General features: G+C 43.6%; 1 protein-coding gene across 1 annotated transcript; it reads right to left on the bottom strand.

The window, feature by feature from the left end:
* Nucleotides 1-1,348: 1,348 nt before the first annotated feature.
* LOC124777701 (mucin-12-like) lies at nt 1,349-18,541 on the bottom strand. Its single transcript, XM_047253195.1, has one exon. It carries the CDS (start codon nt 18,539-18,541, stop codon nt 1,349-1,351), a length of 17,193 nt encoding a protein of 5,730 aa, XP_047109151.1.
* Between the last annotated feature and the right edge of the window lie 223 nt (nt 18,542-18,764).

The following is an 18,764-nucleotide window of genomic DNA, read 5'->3' as shown; positions in this document are numbered from 1 at the left end:
TGAGGTCGCATATTACAGCGTTTTTTCTTTAGTTCATAGTGTCAACAGTGAATACACACAAAGTTTTCAGAACGTCGTCGGATTTAGACTCATGATTGGGATTGTTGACGGACATTATTCGATGTCATTCGGCACGCCACCATGCCTACCACTCAAAAAATGTCCTTGAACCGGCTTTAGCTGAAGTTTGTGAAAGGACGATGGGACAAAATATTCCTCTTTTCCGAACGCCTTGACATCATACCAGAATAGTCTTACACATTAATCATAGACTCTTTTTAAAAAGCTAAACCGCATAAATATATAACAGCTCATAGACTGAGATTCAGACAAAATCATTAACATTGCGTCTCTGCGTAACACTCTTTTCCATAGACGCGTAACATTAACAAAAAAACACAGTACATTTCTTCAACAGTAAACAATGTTTGTTTCGTATGCATTTAACATAGCAACTATCAAAGAAAGTAATCAGAAAAAACAATAAACGACGCATTACCTAGCCAAAAAGCAAAAGAAATTAAAAATTTATACATAAGATAACATCAATACCACTGTTAATTTTATCACCAGATTTACGCAAGCTTAAGAAAAAAATTAAGACCAAATTACTCCATAAATTTCTGATTACTGTTACACGCCTAAAATCAAAATATTATGCAAGATTTCAAACGTTTTGTACTGTCGTGTATTCTTCCTGCCTACTATGCAAGTCTTGCATGATTCCAAAGTACTTTATAAGCAAAAAATTACAAAAACAATATTTCAGGTACAAAATTCCTTTGCCGCTCTCCATCGTGTGACTTGGAGTGGACAATTAAACGACAATACTAAAAGACCAGAATCATATTGTAAACGATAAGCTTGTTACTAAAATAGCAAAGTATAAGTTAAGTCATATAAGATCTGGCACATTAAATGTAACGTTAACTTGAAGTTTATAAAACTGTGTATCTTTTTATCTTTGTATCTTTCTCTTTTATCTTTGTATCCTTTTATATACATGGTATAGTTGCTTCATAGATGAAACTTTAAGTTCCAAACTACTTGACTTTGTAGAGGTTCGAGACCATCATTCACAAATCTGGCATTTAACTTACTTTTCCAGACTTCATCTGTGGGCAACAATCTCCAGTTACCATTTCGATGTGGTACGAATATCTGTCACAATGCACTCCTCAGTCTACAGAGACCAGTAAGATAGTTACTTAAATAAAAGCGCCCCGATGTTCATAGAGAATCCGGCGGGATTGTGTCCACTCTTAATGCTATGATCTCTTACCGCAGTTATCACAATTATTCTTCTTGATGATATTTCATCACTACACACATAATAACTTTATTGACTCTATAGGCTAACTTCCTTCAAAGAATTTAAAGCTATGGGACACTGTTGAGAAAATAACCTTAGTAATTTGTTTATAATACCAAAATTATGTCGCACGAAGGACACTTCCTTTTGTGATAAAGCGCCACCAACCGTAACTCCACCAGAACCACCGTAACTGAAGCTACTTGTAGTATCTGTTTCAGCATGTGCATTTGCTAAACTGTGTATGTATTGACTTGGTACACTACCTGTACTCAAGGGAAACGGTTGTAATGCAGAGGAAACTTCAGCATCTGTATTCACTGCACTAAGTGCATTCTGACTTGGTACACTGCCTGTAGTCAAGGGAGATGATGATATTGCAGAGGACGTGTCAGAATGACCCTTTCCCAAACTGTGGGCGTTTTGAATCGATACACTTAATGTAGTCCAGGGAGATGGTGGTAAAGCAGAGGAAGCTACAGCATGTGCATTTGCCAAACTGTGTGTGTTCTGACTTGGTGCACTTCCTGTAGTCAAGGGGTATGGTATTACTGCAAAAGACGTTTCGGCGTGTGTATTTGCTAAAGAGTTTATATTCTGACTTGATTCAGTTCTAGAGGTCCACGGTGGTGGTGCCACTGCAGAGTATGTTTCAGCATGTGCATATGCCGAAGTGTGAGTCTTATGACTTGGTGCGTTTTCAGTAGTCCAGAGAAATGGTGGTAGTGCAGAGGAGGTTTCAGCATGTGCATTTGATAAGATGTGTCCAAATTGACTTGGTACATTAATTTTACTCAAGGAAGATGGCGGTGCTGCTGAGGAACTATCAGCAGGTGCATTTGCCGAACTGAGTGCATTGATACTTGGTACACTTCCTGTTGCCCAGGGAGATGGTGGTATTGGAGAAGAAGCTACAGCATCTGCGTTTGCCACACTGTGTGTGCTCTGAATTGGTACAATTGCTGCAGCCCAAGGAGAAACTCCTATTGCAGAGAAAGTTTCATCATGGGTGCCTTTGTTCCGACCTGGTACACTTCCTGTACACAACGAAGATGGTGCAATTCCAGAGGAAGTTTCCACATGTGCTTTTGCTGAAGTGTGTGTGTTCTGACTTGGTACACTACCTCTAGTCCAGTGTGATGGTTGTATGCCAGAGAAAGATTCAGCATTTGATATTCCCGAAATCTTTTCATTCTGACTACGTATAGTCCCTGTAGTCCAGGGAAATGTTGGTATTGCAAGGGAAGTTTCAGCATTTGCATTTGCCATACTGTGTGCATTCTGACTTGGCACAGTTCCTGTCGCCCATGGAGAAGACGGTAGTGCAAGGGAAATTGCAGCATGTGCATTTACTGAACTCTGTGTATCCCTAATTGGTACACTTTCTGCCATCGACGAAGATTGTCGTGTTGCAGGAGAAGTTGCAGCATGTGCAACAGCGGAACTTTGTGTTCTTTGATGTGGAACACTTCCTGTAATCCAAGTAGACGGTGGTACTGCAGAGGAAGCTTCTGCATGTACATTTGCCGTATTTTCAACGATCTGATTTGATATATTTCCTGTTGTCCAGAGAGATGATGGTATTGCAGAGAAAGTTTCAGCATGCGCATACGCCAAACTCTCTGTATTCTGATTTGGTACACTTCCTATAGTCAAAGGAGATGGTTGTAAAGCAGGCGAAATTTCTGCATGTGCTTTAGCTGAACTGTAGGTATTTGGAGTGGATACACTCCCTGTAGTCAAGGAAGGTGGTGCTACTATAGAAACACTTTCCTCATGTGCATTTGCTGAGCTCTTTGTGTTCTGACTGGGTACTCCTCCTGAAGTCATGATTGATGGTGGTATTACTGAGGCTGTTGCAGCATGTGCGGTTGCCATAGTGGGTCCAGTCTCAATTGGTACACTGCTTGCAGTCCACGAAGATGGCGCCAAAGCAGCAGATGTTTCAGAATGAGCACTTGCTGAGCTGTGTGCCTTCTGACTTGGTACATTTCCAGTAGTCCAAGGTGATGGTGGTACTGCAGAGGAAGTTGCAGCATGTGCATTTGCCGAGCTGTATGCATTCTGAGCTGGTACTTCTTCCAAGGTCAAGGGTGATGGTGATACTGAAGAGGAAGTTCCAGCTTGTGCATTTGCTGGGGAGTATGCATTATTTATTGGTACTTCCACCATAGTCATGGATGATGGTAGTACTGCAGGGTAAGTTTCAGCCCGCGTATTTCCTGAGCTTTGAGCATTGTTACTTGGTATTCCTCCTGTAGTCCAGGGTGATGATATTGCAGAGAAAGTTTCAGCATGCGCATTTGCCAAACTCTCTGTATTCTGATTTGGTACACTTCCTATAGTCAAAGCAAATGGTTGTAAAGCAGGGGAAATTTCAACATGTGCTTCAGCTGAACTGTGGGTATTTGGAGTGGGTACACTTCCTGTAGTCAAGGAAGGCGGTGCTACTGTAGAAGCACTTTCAGAATGTGGATTTGCTGAGCTCTTTGTATTCTGACTGGGTGCACCTCCTGAAGTCATGATTGATAGTGGTATTACTGAGACTGCTGCAGCATGTGCGTTTGCCGTAGTATGTCCCGTCTCAATTGGTACAATGCTTGCAGTCCACGAACATGGTGCCAAAGCAGTTGATGTTTCAGAATGAGAACTTGCTGAGCTGTGTGCCTTCTGACTTGGTACATTTCCAGTGGTCCAAGGTGATGGTGGTACTGCAGAGGAAGTTGCAGCATGTGCATTTGCCGAGCTGTATGCAGTCTGAGCTGGTACTTCTTCCAAGGTCAAGGGTGATGGTGATACTGAAGAGGAAGTTCCAGCTTGTGCATTTGCTGGGGTGTATGCATTATTTCTTGGTACTTCCACCATAGTCATGGATGATGGTAGTACTGCAGGGTAAGTTTCAGCCCTCGTATTTCCTGAGCTTTGAGCATTGTTACTTGGTATTCCTCCTGTAGTCCAGGGTGATGATATTGCAGAGAAAGTTTCAGCATGCGCATTTGCCAAACTCTCTGTATTCTGATTTGGTACACTTCCTATAGTCAAAGCAGATGGCTGCAAAGCAGGGGAAATTTCAACATGTGCTTCGGCTGAACTGTGGGTATTTGGAGTGGGTACACTCCCTGTAGTCAAGGAAGGCGGTGCTACTGTAGAAGCACTTTCAGAATGTGGATTTGCTGAGCTCTTTGTATTCTGACTGGGTACACCTCCTGAAGTCATGATTGATAGTGGTATTACTGAGACTGCTGCAGCATGTGCGTTTGCCGTAGTGTGTCCAGTCTCAATTGGTACAATGCTTGCAGTCCACGAAGATGGCGCCAAAGCAGCAGATGTTTCAGAATGAGAACTTGCTGAGCTGTGTGCCTTCTGACTTGGTACATTTCCAGTGGTCCAAGGTGATGGTGGTACTGCAGAGGAAGTTGCAGCATGTGCATTTGCCGAGCTGTATGCATTCTGAGCTGGTACTTTTTCCAAGGTCAAGGGTGATGGTGATACTGAAGAGGAAGTTCCAGCTTGTGCATTTGCTGGGGTGTATGCATTATTTCTTGGTACTTCCACCATAGTCATGGATGATAGTAGTACTGCAGGGTAAGTTTCAGCCCGCGTATTTCCTGAGCTTTGAGCATTGTTACTTGGTATTCCTCCTGTAGTCCAGGGAGACGATACTGCAGAGAAAGTTTCAGCATGCGCATTTGCCAAACTCTCTGTGTTCAGATTTGATACACTTCCTATAGTCAAAGGAGATGGTTGTAAAGCAAGGGAATTTTCAGCATGTGCTTTAGTTAAACTGTGTGTATTTGGAAAGGGTACACTTCCTGTGTTCAAGGAAGGCAGTGCTACGGTAGAAGCAGTTTCAGCAGGTGCATTTGGTGAGCTGTGTATGTTCTGATTGGGTACACCTCCTGAAGTCAAGACTGATGGTGGTATTGCGGAGACTGTTTCAACATGTGCAAGTGCAAAACTGTGCGTTTTCTCGTTAGGTACACTACCTGTACTCCAGAAAAACGGTGGAATTACTGCTAAAGATTCAGCATGTGCATCCGCTGAACTGTGTGCTTTCGGACTTGGTATACCACCTGTAGCCATTGGTGATCGTGCTATTGCAGAGTATGCTTCAGCATGTGCATTTGCCGAGCTGTAGGCACTTTGGCTTGGTATTACTCCAATAGTCATGGATGATGATGGTATTGCATAGGACGTTTCAGCCTGTGCATTTACCAAACTCTCTGTATTCTGACTTGGTACACTTCCAGCAGTCAAGGATGATGGTTTTAAAGCAGGGGAAATTTCAGCATGTGCTTTATCTGAACTGTGTATGTTTGGAATTGGTAAATTCCCTGCAGTTAAGGAAGGTGGTCCTATTGCAGAAGCACTTCCAGCATGTGCAGTTGATGAGATGTGTGCATTATGACTAGGTACATCTCCTGAGAGAATGGCTGATGGGGGGATTGCTGAGGCAGTTCCAGAATGTACATTTCCAATGCTGTGTGTATTCAGACTTGGTGCTGTACTGGTAGTCCATGTAGATGGTGCTGTTGCAGGAGATGGTTTAAAAGCAGGGGATATTTCAGCATGTGCTTTAGCCGAATTGTGTATATTTGGATTTGGTAAACTCCCTGTAGTTAAATAAGGTGGTCCAATTGCAGAAGTGCTTTCAGTGTCCGCAGTTGATGAGCTGTGTACATCATGACTAGGTACATCTCTTGAAAGAATGGCTGATGGTGGGATTGCTGACGCAGTTCCAGCATGTGCATTTTCCATGCTGTGTATATTCGGACTAGGTTCACTACCGGTAGTCCATGGAGATGTGGCTGTTACAGCAGATGTTTCAGAATGTGAATTTGGTGTACTGTGTGCCATCCCACTTAGTACACTTCCTGTAGTCCAGGGTAATGTTGGTACTGCAGAGGAAATTTCAGCATGTGCATTTGACATACTGTGCGTTTTCTCACTAGGTGCACTACCTGTAGTCCAGGAAAATGGTGGAATGACTGCTAACGATTCAGCATGTGCTTCTGCTGAGCTGAGTGCTTGCGGACTAGGTATACATCCTGTAGTCACTGGTGATGGTCCTATTGCAGAATATGCTTCAGCCTGTGAATTATCTGAACTAGAGGCACTTTGACTTGGTACTTTTCCGATAGTCATGGATGATAATGGTATTGCAGAGGGTGTTTCAGCCTGTGAATTTGCTACGCCCTCTGTTTTCTGACTTGGTACATTTCCAGTAGTCAAAGGTGATGGTTTTAAAGCAGGGGAAATATCAGCATGTGCTTTAGCTGAACTGTGTATGTTTGGAGTTGGTAAATTCCCTGCAGTTAAGGAAGGTGGTCCTATTGCAGAAGCACTTTCAGCATGTGCAGTTGATGAGCTGTGTGCATTATGACTAGGTACATCACCTGAAAGAAAGGCTAATGGAGGGATTGCTGAGGCAGTTCCAGCATGTGCATTTGCCATGCTGTGTGCATTCGGACTGTGTACACTACCAGTAGTCCAGAGGGATGCAGTTGCAGCGGATGTTTCAGAATGTGAATTTGCTGTACTGTGTGCCTTCTCATTTAGTACACTTCCTGTAGTCCAGGGTAATGTTGGTACTGCTGAAGAAATTTGAGTTTGTGCATTTGCCACACTGTGCGCTTTCTCACTAGGTGAACTACCTGTAGTCAAGAAAAATGGTGGAATTACTGCTAATGATTCAGCATGTGCTTCAGCTGAACTGTGTGCTTTCGGAAGTGGTATACCTTCTGTAGTCATTGGTGATAGAGCTATTGCAGGGTATGCTTCAGCTTGTACATTGGCTGAACTGTAGGCACCTTGACCTGGTACCCTCCCGATAGTCATGGATGATGATGGTAATGCAGATGAAGTTTCAGCCTGTGCATTTGCTAAGCTTTCTGTATTCTGACTTGCTACACTGACAATAGTCAAAGGAGATGGTTTTAAAGCAGTGGAAATTTCAGCATGTGCTTTAACTGAACTGTGTATGTTTGGAGTTGGTAAATTCCATTTAGTTAAGGAAGGTGGTCCCATTGCAGAAGCACCTTCAGCATGTGCAGTTGATGAGCTGTGTGAATTATGACTTGGTACATCTCCTGAAAGAATGGCTGATGAGGGGATTGCTGAGGCAGTTCCAGCATGTGCATTTGCCATGCTGTGTGCATTCGGACTGTGTACACTACCAGTAGTCCAGGGAGATGCAGTCGCAGCGGATGTTTCAGAATGTGAATTTGCTGTACTGTGTGCCTTCTCATTTAGTACACTTCCTGTAGTCCAGGGTAATGTTGATACTGCTGAGGAAATTTGAGTTTGTGCATTTGCCATACTGTGCGTTTTCTCAATAGGTGCACCACCTCTAGTCCAGAAATATGGTGGAATTACTGCTAACGATTCAGCATGTGCTTCTGCTGAAGTGTGTGCTTTAGGACTTGGTATACCTCCTGTAGTCATTGGTGATGGTGCTATTGCAGAGTATGCTTCAGCCTGTGCATTGGCTGAACTGTAGGCACTTTGACTTGGTACTTTTCTGATCGTCATGGATGATGATGGTATTGCAGAGGATGTTTCAGCCTGTGCATTTGCTAAGCTCTCTGTTTTCTGACTTGGTACATTTCCAGTAGTCAAAGGTGATGGTTTAAAAGCAGGGGAAATTGCAGCATGTGCTTTAGCTGAACTGTGTATGTTTGGAGTTGGTAAATTCCCTGCAGTTAAGGAAGGTGGTCCCATTGCAGAAGCACCTTCAGCATGTGCAGTTGATGAGCCGTGTGAATTACGACTTGGTACACCTCCTGAAAGAATGGCTGATGATGGGATTGCTGAGGCAGTTCCAGCATGCGCATTTGCCATGCTGTGTGCATTCAGACTGTGTACACTACCAGTAGTCCATGGAGATGGTGCAGTTGCAGCAGATGTTTCAGAATGTGAACTTGCTGTACTGTGTGCCTTCTCATTTAGTACACTTCCTGTAGTCCAGGGTAATGTTGATACTGCTGAGGAAATTTGAGTTTGTGCATTTGCCATACTGTGCGTTTTCTCAATAGGTGTACCACCTGTCGTCCAGAAATATGGTGGAATTACTGCTAACGATTCAGCATGTGCTTCTGCTGAAGTGTGTGCTTTAGGACTTGGTATACCTCCTGTAGTCATTGGTGATGGTGCTATTGCAGAGTATGCTTCAGCCTGTGCATTGGCTGAACTGTAGGCACTTTGACTTGGTACTTTTCTGATCGTCATGGATGATGATGGTATAGCAGAGGATGTTTCAGCCTGTGCATTTGCTAAGCTCTCTGTTTTCTGACTTGGTACATTTCCAGTAGTCAAAGGTGATGGTTTTAAAGCAGGGGAAATATCAGCATGTACTTTAGCTGAACTGTGTACGTTTGGAGTTGGTAAATTCCCTGCAGTTAAGGAAGGTGGTCCTATTGCAGAAGCACTTTCAGCATTTGCAGTTGATGAGCTGTGTGCATTATGACTAGGTACATCACCTGAAAGAATGGCTAATGGGGGGTTTGCTGAGGCAATTCCAGCATGTGCATTTGCCATGCTGTGTTCATTCGGACTGTGTACGCTACCAGTAGTCCAGGGAGATGGTGCAGTTGCAGCAGATGTTTCAGAAAGTGAACTTGCTGCACTGTGTGCCTTCTCATTTAGTACACTTCCTGTAGTCCAGGGTAATGTTGGTACTGCTGAGGAAATTTCAGTTTGTGCATTTGCCATACTGTGCGCTTTCTCACTAGGTGCACTACCTGTAGTCCAGAAATATGGTGGAATTACTGCTAACGATTCAGCATGTGCTTCTGCTGAAGTGTGTGCTTTAGGACTTGGTATACCTCCTGTAGTCATTGGTGATGGTGCTATTGCAGAGTATGCTTCAGCCTGTGCATTGGCTGAACTGTAGGCACTTTGACTTGGTTCTTTTCTGATCGTCATGGATGATGATGGTATTGCAGAGGATGTTTCAGCCTGTGCATTTGCTAAGCTCTCTGTTTTCTGACTTGGTACATTTCCAGTAGTCAAAGGTGATGGTTTAAAAGCAGGGGAAATTGCAGCATGTGCTTTAGCTGAACTGTGTATGTTTGGAGTTGGTAAATTCCCTGCAGTTAAGGAAGGTGGTCCCATTGCAGAAGCACCTTCAGCATGTGTAGTTGATGAGCTGTGTGAATTATGACTTGGTACATCTCCTGAAAGAATGGCTGATGATGGGATTGCTGAGGCAGTTCCAGCATGCACATTTGAAATGCTGTGTGCATTCAGACTGTGTACACTACCAGTAGTCCATGTAGATGGTGCAGTTGCAGCAGATGTTTCAGAATGTGAATTTGCTGTACTGTGTGTCTTCTCATTTAGTACACTTCCTGTAGTCCAGGGTAATGTTGGTACTGCTGAGGAAATTACAGTTTGTACATTTGCCATAATGTGCGTTTTCTCACTAGGTGCACTACCTGTAGTCCAGAAATATGGTGGAATTACTGCTAACGATTCAGCATGTGCTTCTGCTGAAGTGTGTGCTTTCGGACTTGGTATACCTCCTGTAGTCATTGGTGATGGTGCTATTGCAGAGTATGCTTCAGCCTGTGCATTGGCTGAACTGTAGGCACTTTTCCTTGGTACTTTTCCGATCGTCATGGATGATGATGGTATAGCAGAGGATGTTTCAGCCTGTGCATTTGCTAAGTTCTCTGTTTTTTGACTTGGTACATTTCCAGTAGTCAAAGGTGATGGTTTTAAAGCAGGGGAAATTGAAGCATGTGCTTTAGCTGAACTCTGTATATTTTGATCTGGTAAATTCGCTTTAGTTAAGGAAGGCGGTCCAATTGCAGAAGCAGATTCAGCTCGTGCAGTTGATGAGCTGTGTGCATTATGACTAGGTACATCTCCTGAAACAATGGCTGATGGTGGGATTGCTGAGGCAGTATAAGCATTTGCATTTGCAAGGCTGTCTGTATTCGGACTAGGTGTGATACCAGTAGTCCATGTAGATGGTGCTGTTGCAGCAGATGTTTCAGAATGTGAATTAGCTGTACTGTGTGCCTTCTCATTTTGTACACTTCCTGTAGTCCAGGGTAATGTTGGTACTGCTGAGGAAATTTCAGTTTGTGCATTTGCCATACTGTGCGATTTCTCACTAGGTGCACTACTTGTATTCCAGAAATGTGGTGGAATTACTGCTAACGATTCAGCATGTGCTTCTGCTGAACTGTGTGCTTTCGGTCTTGGTATACCTCCTGTAGTCATTTCTGATGGTGCTATTGCAGAATATGCTTCAGCCTGTGCATTTGCTGAAGTGTAGGCACTTTGACTTGGTACTTTTCCGATAGGCATGGATGATGATGGTATTGCAGAGGATGTTTCAGCCTGTGAATTTGCTATGCCCTCTGTTTTCTGACTTGGTACATTTCCAGTAGTCAAGGATGATGGTTTTAAAGCAAGGGAAATTTCGGCATGTGCTTTAGCTGAACTGTGTATGTTTGGAGGTTGTAAATTCCCTTTGGTTAAGTAAGATGGTACTATTGCGGAAGCACTTTCAGCATGTGCAATTGATGAGCTGTGTGCATTAGGACTTGGTACATCTCCTGAAAGAATGGCTGTTGGGGGTATTGCTGAGACAGTTCCAGCATGTGCATTTGCCATGCTGTGTGAATTCAGACTTTGTACACTACCAGTAGTCCATGGAGATGGTGCAGTTGCAGCAGATGTTTCAGAATGTGAATTTGCTGTACTGTGTGTCTTCTCATTTAGTACACTTCCTGTAGTCCAGGGTAATGTTTGTACTGCTGAGGAAGTTACAGTTTGTACATTTACCATAATGTGCGTTTTCTCACTAGGTGCACTACCTGTAGTCCAGAAATATGGTGGAATTACTGCTAACAATTCAGCATGTGCTTCAGCTGAACTGTGTGCTTTCGGAATTGGTATACCTTCTGTAGTCATTGGTGATAGAGCTATTGCAGGGTATGCTTCAGCATGTACATTGGCTGAACTGTAGGCACCTTGACCTGGTACCCTCCCGATAGTCGTGGATGATAATGGTAATGCAGATGAAGTTTCAGCCTGTGCATTTGCTAAGCTTTCTGTATTCTGACTTGCTACACCTACAATAGTCAAAGGAGATGGTTTTAAAGCAGGGGAAATTTCAGCATGTGCTTTAGCTGAACTGTGTACGTTTGGAGTTTGTAAATTCCCTTTAGTTAAGGAAGGTGGTCCCACTGCAGAAGCACTTTCAGCATGTGCAGTTGACGAGATGTGTTCATTATGACTAGGTACATCTTCCGAAGCAATGGATGCTGGAGGGATTGCTGAGGCATTTCCAGCATGTGCATGTACCATGCTGTGTGCATTCGGGCTTTGTAGACTACTGGTAGTCCATGTTGATGATGCAGTTGCAGCAGATGTTTGAGTATGTGAATTTGCTGTACTGTGTGTCTTCTCATTTAGTACACTTCCTGTAGTCCAGGGTGATGTTGGTACTGCTGAGGAAATTTCAGTTTGTGCATTTGCCATAATGTGCGTTTTCTCACTAGGTGCACTGCCTGTAGTCCAGAAATGTGGTGTAATTACTGCCAACGATTCAGCATGTGCTCTTGCTGAGCTGTGTGCTTTCGGACTAGGTATACCTCCTGTAGTCATTGGTGATGGTGCTATTGCAGAGTATGCTTCAGCCTGTGCATCTGCTGAACTGTAGGCACTTTGACTTGGTACTTTTCCGATAGTCATACATGATGATGGTATTGCAGAGGATGTTTCAGCCTGTGCATTTGCTAAGCTCTCTGTTTTCAGACTAGGTACATTTCCAGTAGTCAAAGGTGATGGTTTAAAAGCAGGGGAAATTGCAGCATGTGCTTTAGCTGAACTGTGTATGTTTGGAGTTGGTAAATTCCCTGCAGTTAAGGAAGGTGGTCCTATTGCAGAAGCACTTTCAGCATGTGCAGTTGATGAGCTGTGTCCATTATGACTAGGTACATCACCTGAAAGAATGGCTAATGGGGGGATTGCTGAGGCAATTCCAGCATGTGCATTTGCCATGCTGTGTGCATTCGGACTGTGTACACTACCGGTAGTCCATGTAGATAGTGCTGTTGCAGCAGATGTTTCAGAATGTGAACTTGCTGTACTGTGTGCCTTCTCATTTAGTACACTTCCTGTAGTCCAGGGTAATGTTGGTACTGCTGAGGAAATTTCAGTTTGTGCATTTGCCATACTGTGCGTTTTCTCACTAGGTGAACTACCTGTAGTCCAGAAATGTGGTGGAATTACTGCAAACGATTCAGCATGTGCTTCTGCTGAACTGTGTGCTTTTGGACTTGGTATACCTTCTGTAGTCATTGGTGATGAGGCTATTGTAGAGTATGCTTCAGCCTGTGCATTGGCTGAACTGTAGGCACTTTGACTTGGTACTTGTCCGATAGTAATGGATGGTGGTGGTATTGTAGAGGAAATTTCAGCCTGTGCATTTGCCAAACTCTCTGTATTCTGACTTGGTACACTTCCAATAGACAAGGGAGATGGTTTTAATGCAGGGGAAATTTCAGCATGTTCTTCAGCTGAACTGTGTATGTTTGGAGTTGGTAAATTCCCTGCAGTTAAGGAAGGTGGTCCTATTGCAGAAGCACTTTCAGCATGTGCAGTTGATGAGATGTGTGCATTATGACTAGGTACATCTCCTGAGAGAATGGCTGATGGGGGGATTGCTGAGGCAGTTCCAGAATGTACATTTCCAATGCTGTGTGTATTCAGACTTGGTGCTGTACCGGTAGTCCATGTAGATGGTGCTGTTGCAGCAGATGTTTCAGAATGTGAATTTGCTGTACTGTGTGCCTTCTTATTTAGTACATTTCCTGCAGTCCTGGGTAATGTTGGTACTGCTGAGGAAATTTCAGTTTGTGCATTTGCCATACTTTGCGTTTTCTCACTAAGTGCACTGCCTGTACTCCAGGAAAATGGTGGAATTACTGCTGACGATTCAGCATGTGCTTCTACTGAACTGTGTGCTATTGCAGAGTATGCTTCAGCATGTGCATTGGCTGAACTGTAGGCACTTTGACTTGGTACTTCTCCGATAGTCATGGATGGTGGTGGTATTGTAGAGGAAATTTCAGCCTGTGCATTTGCCGTACTGTGTGTTTTCGTATTAGTTGAACTACCTGAATTCTGGGAAAATGAAGGTTTAACAGATGATGTTTCATCATGTGCTTTTGCTGAATTGGGTTCTTTTTGACTTGGTACATTTCCTTTAGTCATAGGAGATGGTGATATTGCCGCGGATACTTCAACATGTGCATTTGGGGACCTGTAAGAATTTTGACTTCGTACTTCTCCCATAGTTAAGAGTGTTAATGGTTTTACGGGATACAGTTCTGCCTGTGCATTTGCTGAACTTTGAGCGTGTTGACTTGGTACGATTCCTGTCGTCCAGGGGGATGTTAGTACATCATAGGAACTTTCAGCATGTGCATTTGCCTCACTCTCTGCATTCTTCCTTGTCACACTTCCTATAGTCAATGGAGATGATTGTATAGATGAGGAAGTTTCAGCCTGTGCATTTGCTGAAGTGTGTAAAATCGAATTTGGTACAGTTCCTGCAGTCGTGGAAGATGGTGTTACTGCAGACGAACGTTCAGCATTTGCGTTTGTCAAGCTGTCTGCATTCTTACTTAGTACAATAGCTGAAGCCATGGTTGATGATGATATTGCTGATGCTGTTCCGGCATGTGCATTTGCCATACTTTGTGCATTCTGAATTGGTACACTAACTGTAGTCCAGGTAGATGCTGCTATTGCAGCAGTCGTTTCGGAATTTGTATTTGCTAAACTGTGTGCCTTCTGACTTAGTACACTTCCTGTAGTCCAGTGTGATGGTGGTACTGCAGAGGAAGTTTCAGCACGTACATTGGCTGAACTGTATACTTTCTTACTTGGTATTTCTCCAGCATTTATCGATGATGGTGATATTGCAGAGGAAGTTTCAGCCTGCACATTTTCCAAACTTGCTGTGTTCTCAATTGGTACACTTCCAATAGTCAAAGGCAATGATTGTAAAGCAGGGGAAATTTCAGCTTGTGCTTTAGCTGAACTGTGTGTGTTTGTAGTTGGTTCACTCCCTGTAGTCAAGGAAGGTGGTGCTACTGTAGAAGTTCTTCCAGCTTGTGCATTTTCTGTTATGTGTGCGTTGTGACTTGGTACATCTCCTGTAGTCCAGGGCGATGTTCGTTCTGCAGAGGAAGTTTCAGAATGTGCATTAGTGGAACTCTTTGCATTGTGATTTGTTGGATTTTTTATATTCATGGTAGTTTGCTGAAAGGCAGAGGAAGTTTCAGCATTTGTATTTGCTGAGCTGTGTGTATTCTCACTTGGTTTATTTCCTGTAGTCGACGAATATTGTGGTTTTGCTGAGGGAGTTGCTGCATGTGCATCTGCAGAACCGTGAGCCATCTTGTGTGGTACATTTCCTATAGTCCAGGGAGATGGAGGTACTGCAGAGGAATATGTGCCATGTGCATCTGCTGAACTGTGTGCAGTCACACCTGATAACCTTCCAGCTTTCCAGGTAGATGATGATATTGGAGACGAAGTCTCAGCATTTGCATTTACCGAACTCTGTCCATTCTGATGTGGTACACTTTCCAAAGTCATGGGAGATGCTGGTAAGGCAGAGGAAGTTGCAGTCTTTGCATTTGTTAAATTGTGGTTATTCTGACTTGATACACTTTTTGTAGTCATTTGAGATGATGGCGAAGCTACAGCATGCGCATTTGCCGAATTGTGTGCATTCTGATTTGGCACACCTCCTGTCATCATAGGTGATGGTGGTATTGCAGATAAAGTTCCACCATGTGCTCCTGCTGAAGTCTGTGCTTCCTGGCTTGGTACGCTACTTGTAGTCAATGGAGATGGTGGTATTGCAGAGGAAGTTTCAGTATATGCATTTGCCAAATTTTGGGTGATTTGTTTCGGTGTACTTCCTGTAGTCAAGGGGGATAGTGGAATTGTAGAGTAAGTTCCAGCTTGTGCATTTGCCAAATTGTGTGCCGTCTGACTTGGTGAAAGTCCTGTAGTCCAGATGGATGGTGGTATTGCAGAGGCAGTTTGAGCATGTGAGTTCTCTGAACTCTGTACATCTGGAATGGTTATGCTACCGATAGTCATAGGGGATGGTTGTAAGGTAGAGGATGTTTCTGCATGTGTATTTGCAGAACTGTGTGCGTTCTTACTTGGTACACCTACTTTAATCATCGTTAATGGTCGTAATGCAGAGGGCATTACAGCATGTGCACTTGCTGAACTGTGAGTATTCTGACTTAGTACATCCATTGTAGTCCAAGGAGATTGTGCTATTTTGGAGGATGTTTCAGCTTGTGCATTTGCCATACTGTGCACATTCTGACTTGGTAAACTTCCTGTACTCCAGAGAGATGGAGCTGCTGCACCAGAAGTTTCAGAATATGCGTTTGCTGAAATGTGTGCATTCTGCCTTAGTACACCTCCTGCTGTCCAGGGAGATATTGGAATTGCTGAGGGTGATTCAGCATTTGCATTTGCCAAACTGTGTGCTTTCTGACTGGGTACACCTCCTGTGGTTTTGGGTGATAGTGGTAATGTGGAGGAAGCTGCAGCTAATGCATTTGCTGAACTATGTGCCATCTGACTTGATACTTTTCCGGTAGACCACAGGGATGATGGTACTACAGAGAAAGTTTTAGCATATGAATTTGCCGAACTCTGTGCATTGGTATTTGGCACACTTCCTACTTTGACAGGGGGTGGTTGTAAGGCAGGAAACGTTTCTGCATGTACATTTGCTGTGCTGTGTGTATTCTGACTTAGTACACCTCCTGTAGCCGAGGAAGATGTTGGTATTGCAGATATTGTTTCTGCATGTGCACTTGCTAGACTGTGTGCAATCTGACCTGGTACCCTTGCAGCAGTCCAGAGAGATGTTGGTACTGCAGAGGAAATCTCAGCATGTGCATTTGCCGAATTGTATGGGTTCTGACTTGTTACCCCTCTTGCTGTCATGGGTAATGGTATTGCAGACGAAGTTCCAGGATGTGATTTTGCTGAAGTGTGTGGTTTCTGACTTGGTGCACTACTTGAGGTCAAGGGATATGGTGGCACTGCAGAGAAAATTTCAGCTTGTGAATCTGCCACACTTTGCGCAATGGGGTTTGGTATACTTCCAGTAGTCCAAGGCGATATAGTAATTGCAGGGAAAGTTATAGTTTGTGCATTTGCCGAACTGTGTGCAGTCTGACTCACTACACCTCCTGTTGTCATGGGTGATGGTGGTATTGCAGACAAAGATTCAGCATGTGTATACGTTGAAGTGTGTGCTTTCTTACTCGTTACACTACTTGTAGTCAAGGAAGGTTGTGGTGTTGCAGAGTAAGTATCAGACTGTGCATTTGCTGCACTGTGTGTTTTATGACCTGCTACACTTCCTGTATTCGAAGGTGGTTGTAATGTAAAGGAAGTTTCAGCATGTGCCTTTGCTGAACTCTGTGCTTTCTGATTATGTACACTTCCTGCAGTCCAGGGAGATGGTGACAATGGCGAGGAAATTTCAGCATGTGCATTTGTTGAAGTGTGTGTGTTCTGACTTGTTACACTGCTTGCAGTTAAGGGAGATGATGGTAGTGCAGAAGAAGTACCAGCTTGTGCATTTGCCAGAGTGTAGGCATTCTGAGTTGGTACACTTCCTGTTGTCCAGGAAGATGGTTGTAACACTGAGAATGTTTCAACATGTGCATTTGCTGAATTGTGTGTATTCTGACTTAGTACACTTCCTGTTGTTGTGGAAGATGCTGGTATTGCAAGTGAGGTTTCTGCATGTGCATTGGCCACAATGTTTGCATTCTGACCTGTTACTCCTCCTGTTGTCATGGATGGTGGTAGTACTGCAAAGAAAGTTTCAGCATGTGCATTTGCTGAACTGTATGCCTTCTCACTTTGTAGACCTCCTGTAGTACGTGGGGATTGTGTTATTGCAGAGGATGTTTCAGGTTGTGCATTTGCCATTGTCTGTGCGTTCTGACTTTGTACACTTCCTGTAGGCCAGGGAGATGGTGGTATTGTCACAGATGTTTCAGCTTGTGCATTTGCTGATGTGTGTGCATTCTGACTTGGTACACTTCCGGTAGTCCATGGGGACTGTAGTGGAGCATAAGTAGCTTCAGCTTGTGCATTTGCGGAACTACGTTCTTTCTGATCAGATACACCTCCTGTAATCCAGGAAAATTGTGGTATTGCAGAGGAAGTTTCAGCATGTGCATTTGCCAAACTGTAGGCATTCTGACTTGTTACACCTCCTGTAGTCCAGGGTGATGGTGGTATTGCAGAGAATGTTGGAACATGTGCATTTACCGAACTTTGTGCAATCTGGCTTGGTACATTACCATAAGTCGAGGCAGATGAGGGTACTGCAGAGGAAGTTTCAGCATGTGCATTCGTCGAACTCTGTGCATTCTGACTTGGTGCCCTTCCTGTAGTTAAGGGAGATGCTTGTAAGGCAGAGGAAGTACCGTCATGTCCAGTTGCTGGAGTTTGTTTGTTCTGATGAGGAACACTTCCTGTACCTTCTACATGAATTGGATATTCGTGACTGTTTCCTGATGGACCTGGAGCTACCTGTACTTCTCCCTTAGGTGGACGCCTTGATAGTTTTTGGATGAGCCACGATGTTCCCTGTGTGGGAATTTCCTGGCTGTGTTTAGCCGTAGAACTTTGTGTGAGACTTACTGATGTTAGTTTAATGTCACCTGTCTCCTCTGAGTTGAAATCAGATGAATGAACAGAGGCTGTAACTGACTGTGTGTGTGGTTTTCCAGCACTGGTCCTTACAGAACTGTGGTCTCCAGAAGTGGATGAAAATGGAGAAAATTCTGATTTCTCCTTTTCTGGCTTCTTACTACCGTTGGTTACTTTAGCTTGTTCTTCTAATTTTGCAGCTTGAACATTTTCAGTTTTTATACTGCCAGTGATACTTCCATCTTTCGCTTCTAGAGAGACTGAAGCTAGTTTAGGTTCTTTGAATTTACAGTAACAAATTTTGTCGCCCATGTCAACGACGTGCTCTTCGGTGAAAGCTTTGTGTTGGAGAATATGGCCCTGAACTTCCAACCATTGAGCTTGCCGCCTCTGATGCTTTTCTGTAAGGTGTGAAACCTGCTGGTGCAGACGTTTCGCCTTTTCGTACATACCTGCACTCTGTGTCTTTTTTATGTCTTTTTTCGAAGTGGTCATTTCGTCTGGTGTGTCTTGTCTACTATGCTTTGATTGCTTTAGCTGTTTGTCCAGTAGGTCTGATGAGCTTTTTTCTGAAACAAATCAACAATGAATTACCAGTTAAAAAGAATTAAGATGGCTTATAACTGTGCCTCACAAATCCCATACCAGTATATTCAGAAAACAGAAATAAATTTTCTGTGGACCATAGACAGACTTTAGTCTCTTACCCACAGAAGAC

Source organism: Schistocerca piceifrons, chromosome 1 (assembly GCF_021461385.2).
Source record: "Schistocerca piceifrons isolate TAMUIC-IGC-003096 chromosome 1, iqSchPice1.1, whole genome shotgun sequence".
In the NCBI taxonomy this organism is placed as follows: domain Eukaryota; kingdom Metazoa; phylum Arthropoda; class Insecta; order Orthoptera; family Acrididae; genus Schistocerca; species Schistocerca piceifrons.
The sequence above is the reverse complement of the archived record's forward strand: the minus strand, read 5'-3'. Positions and strand labels throughout refer to the sequence as shown.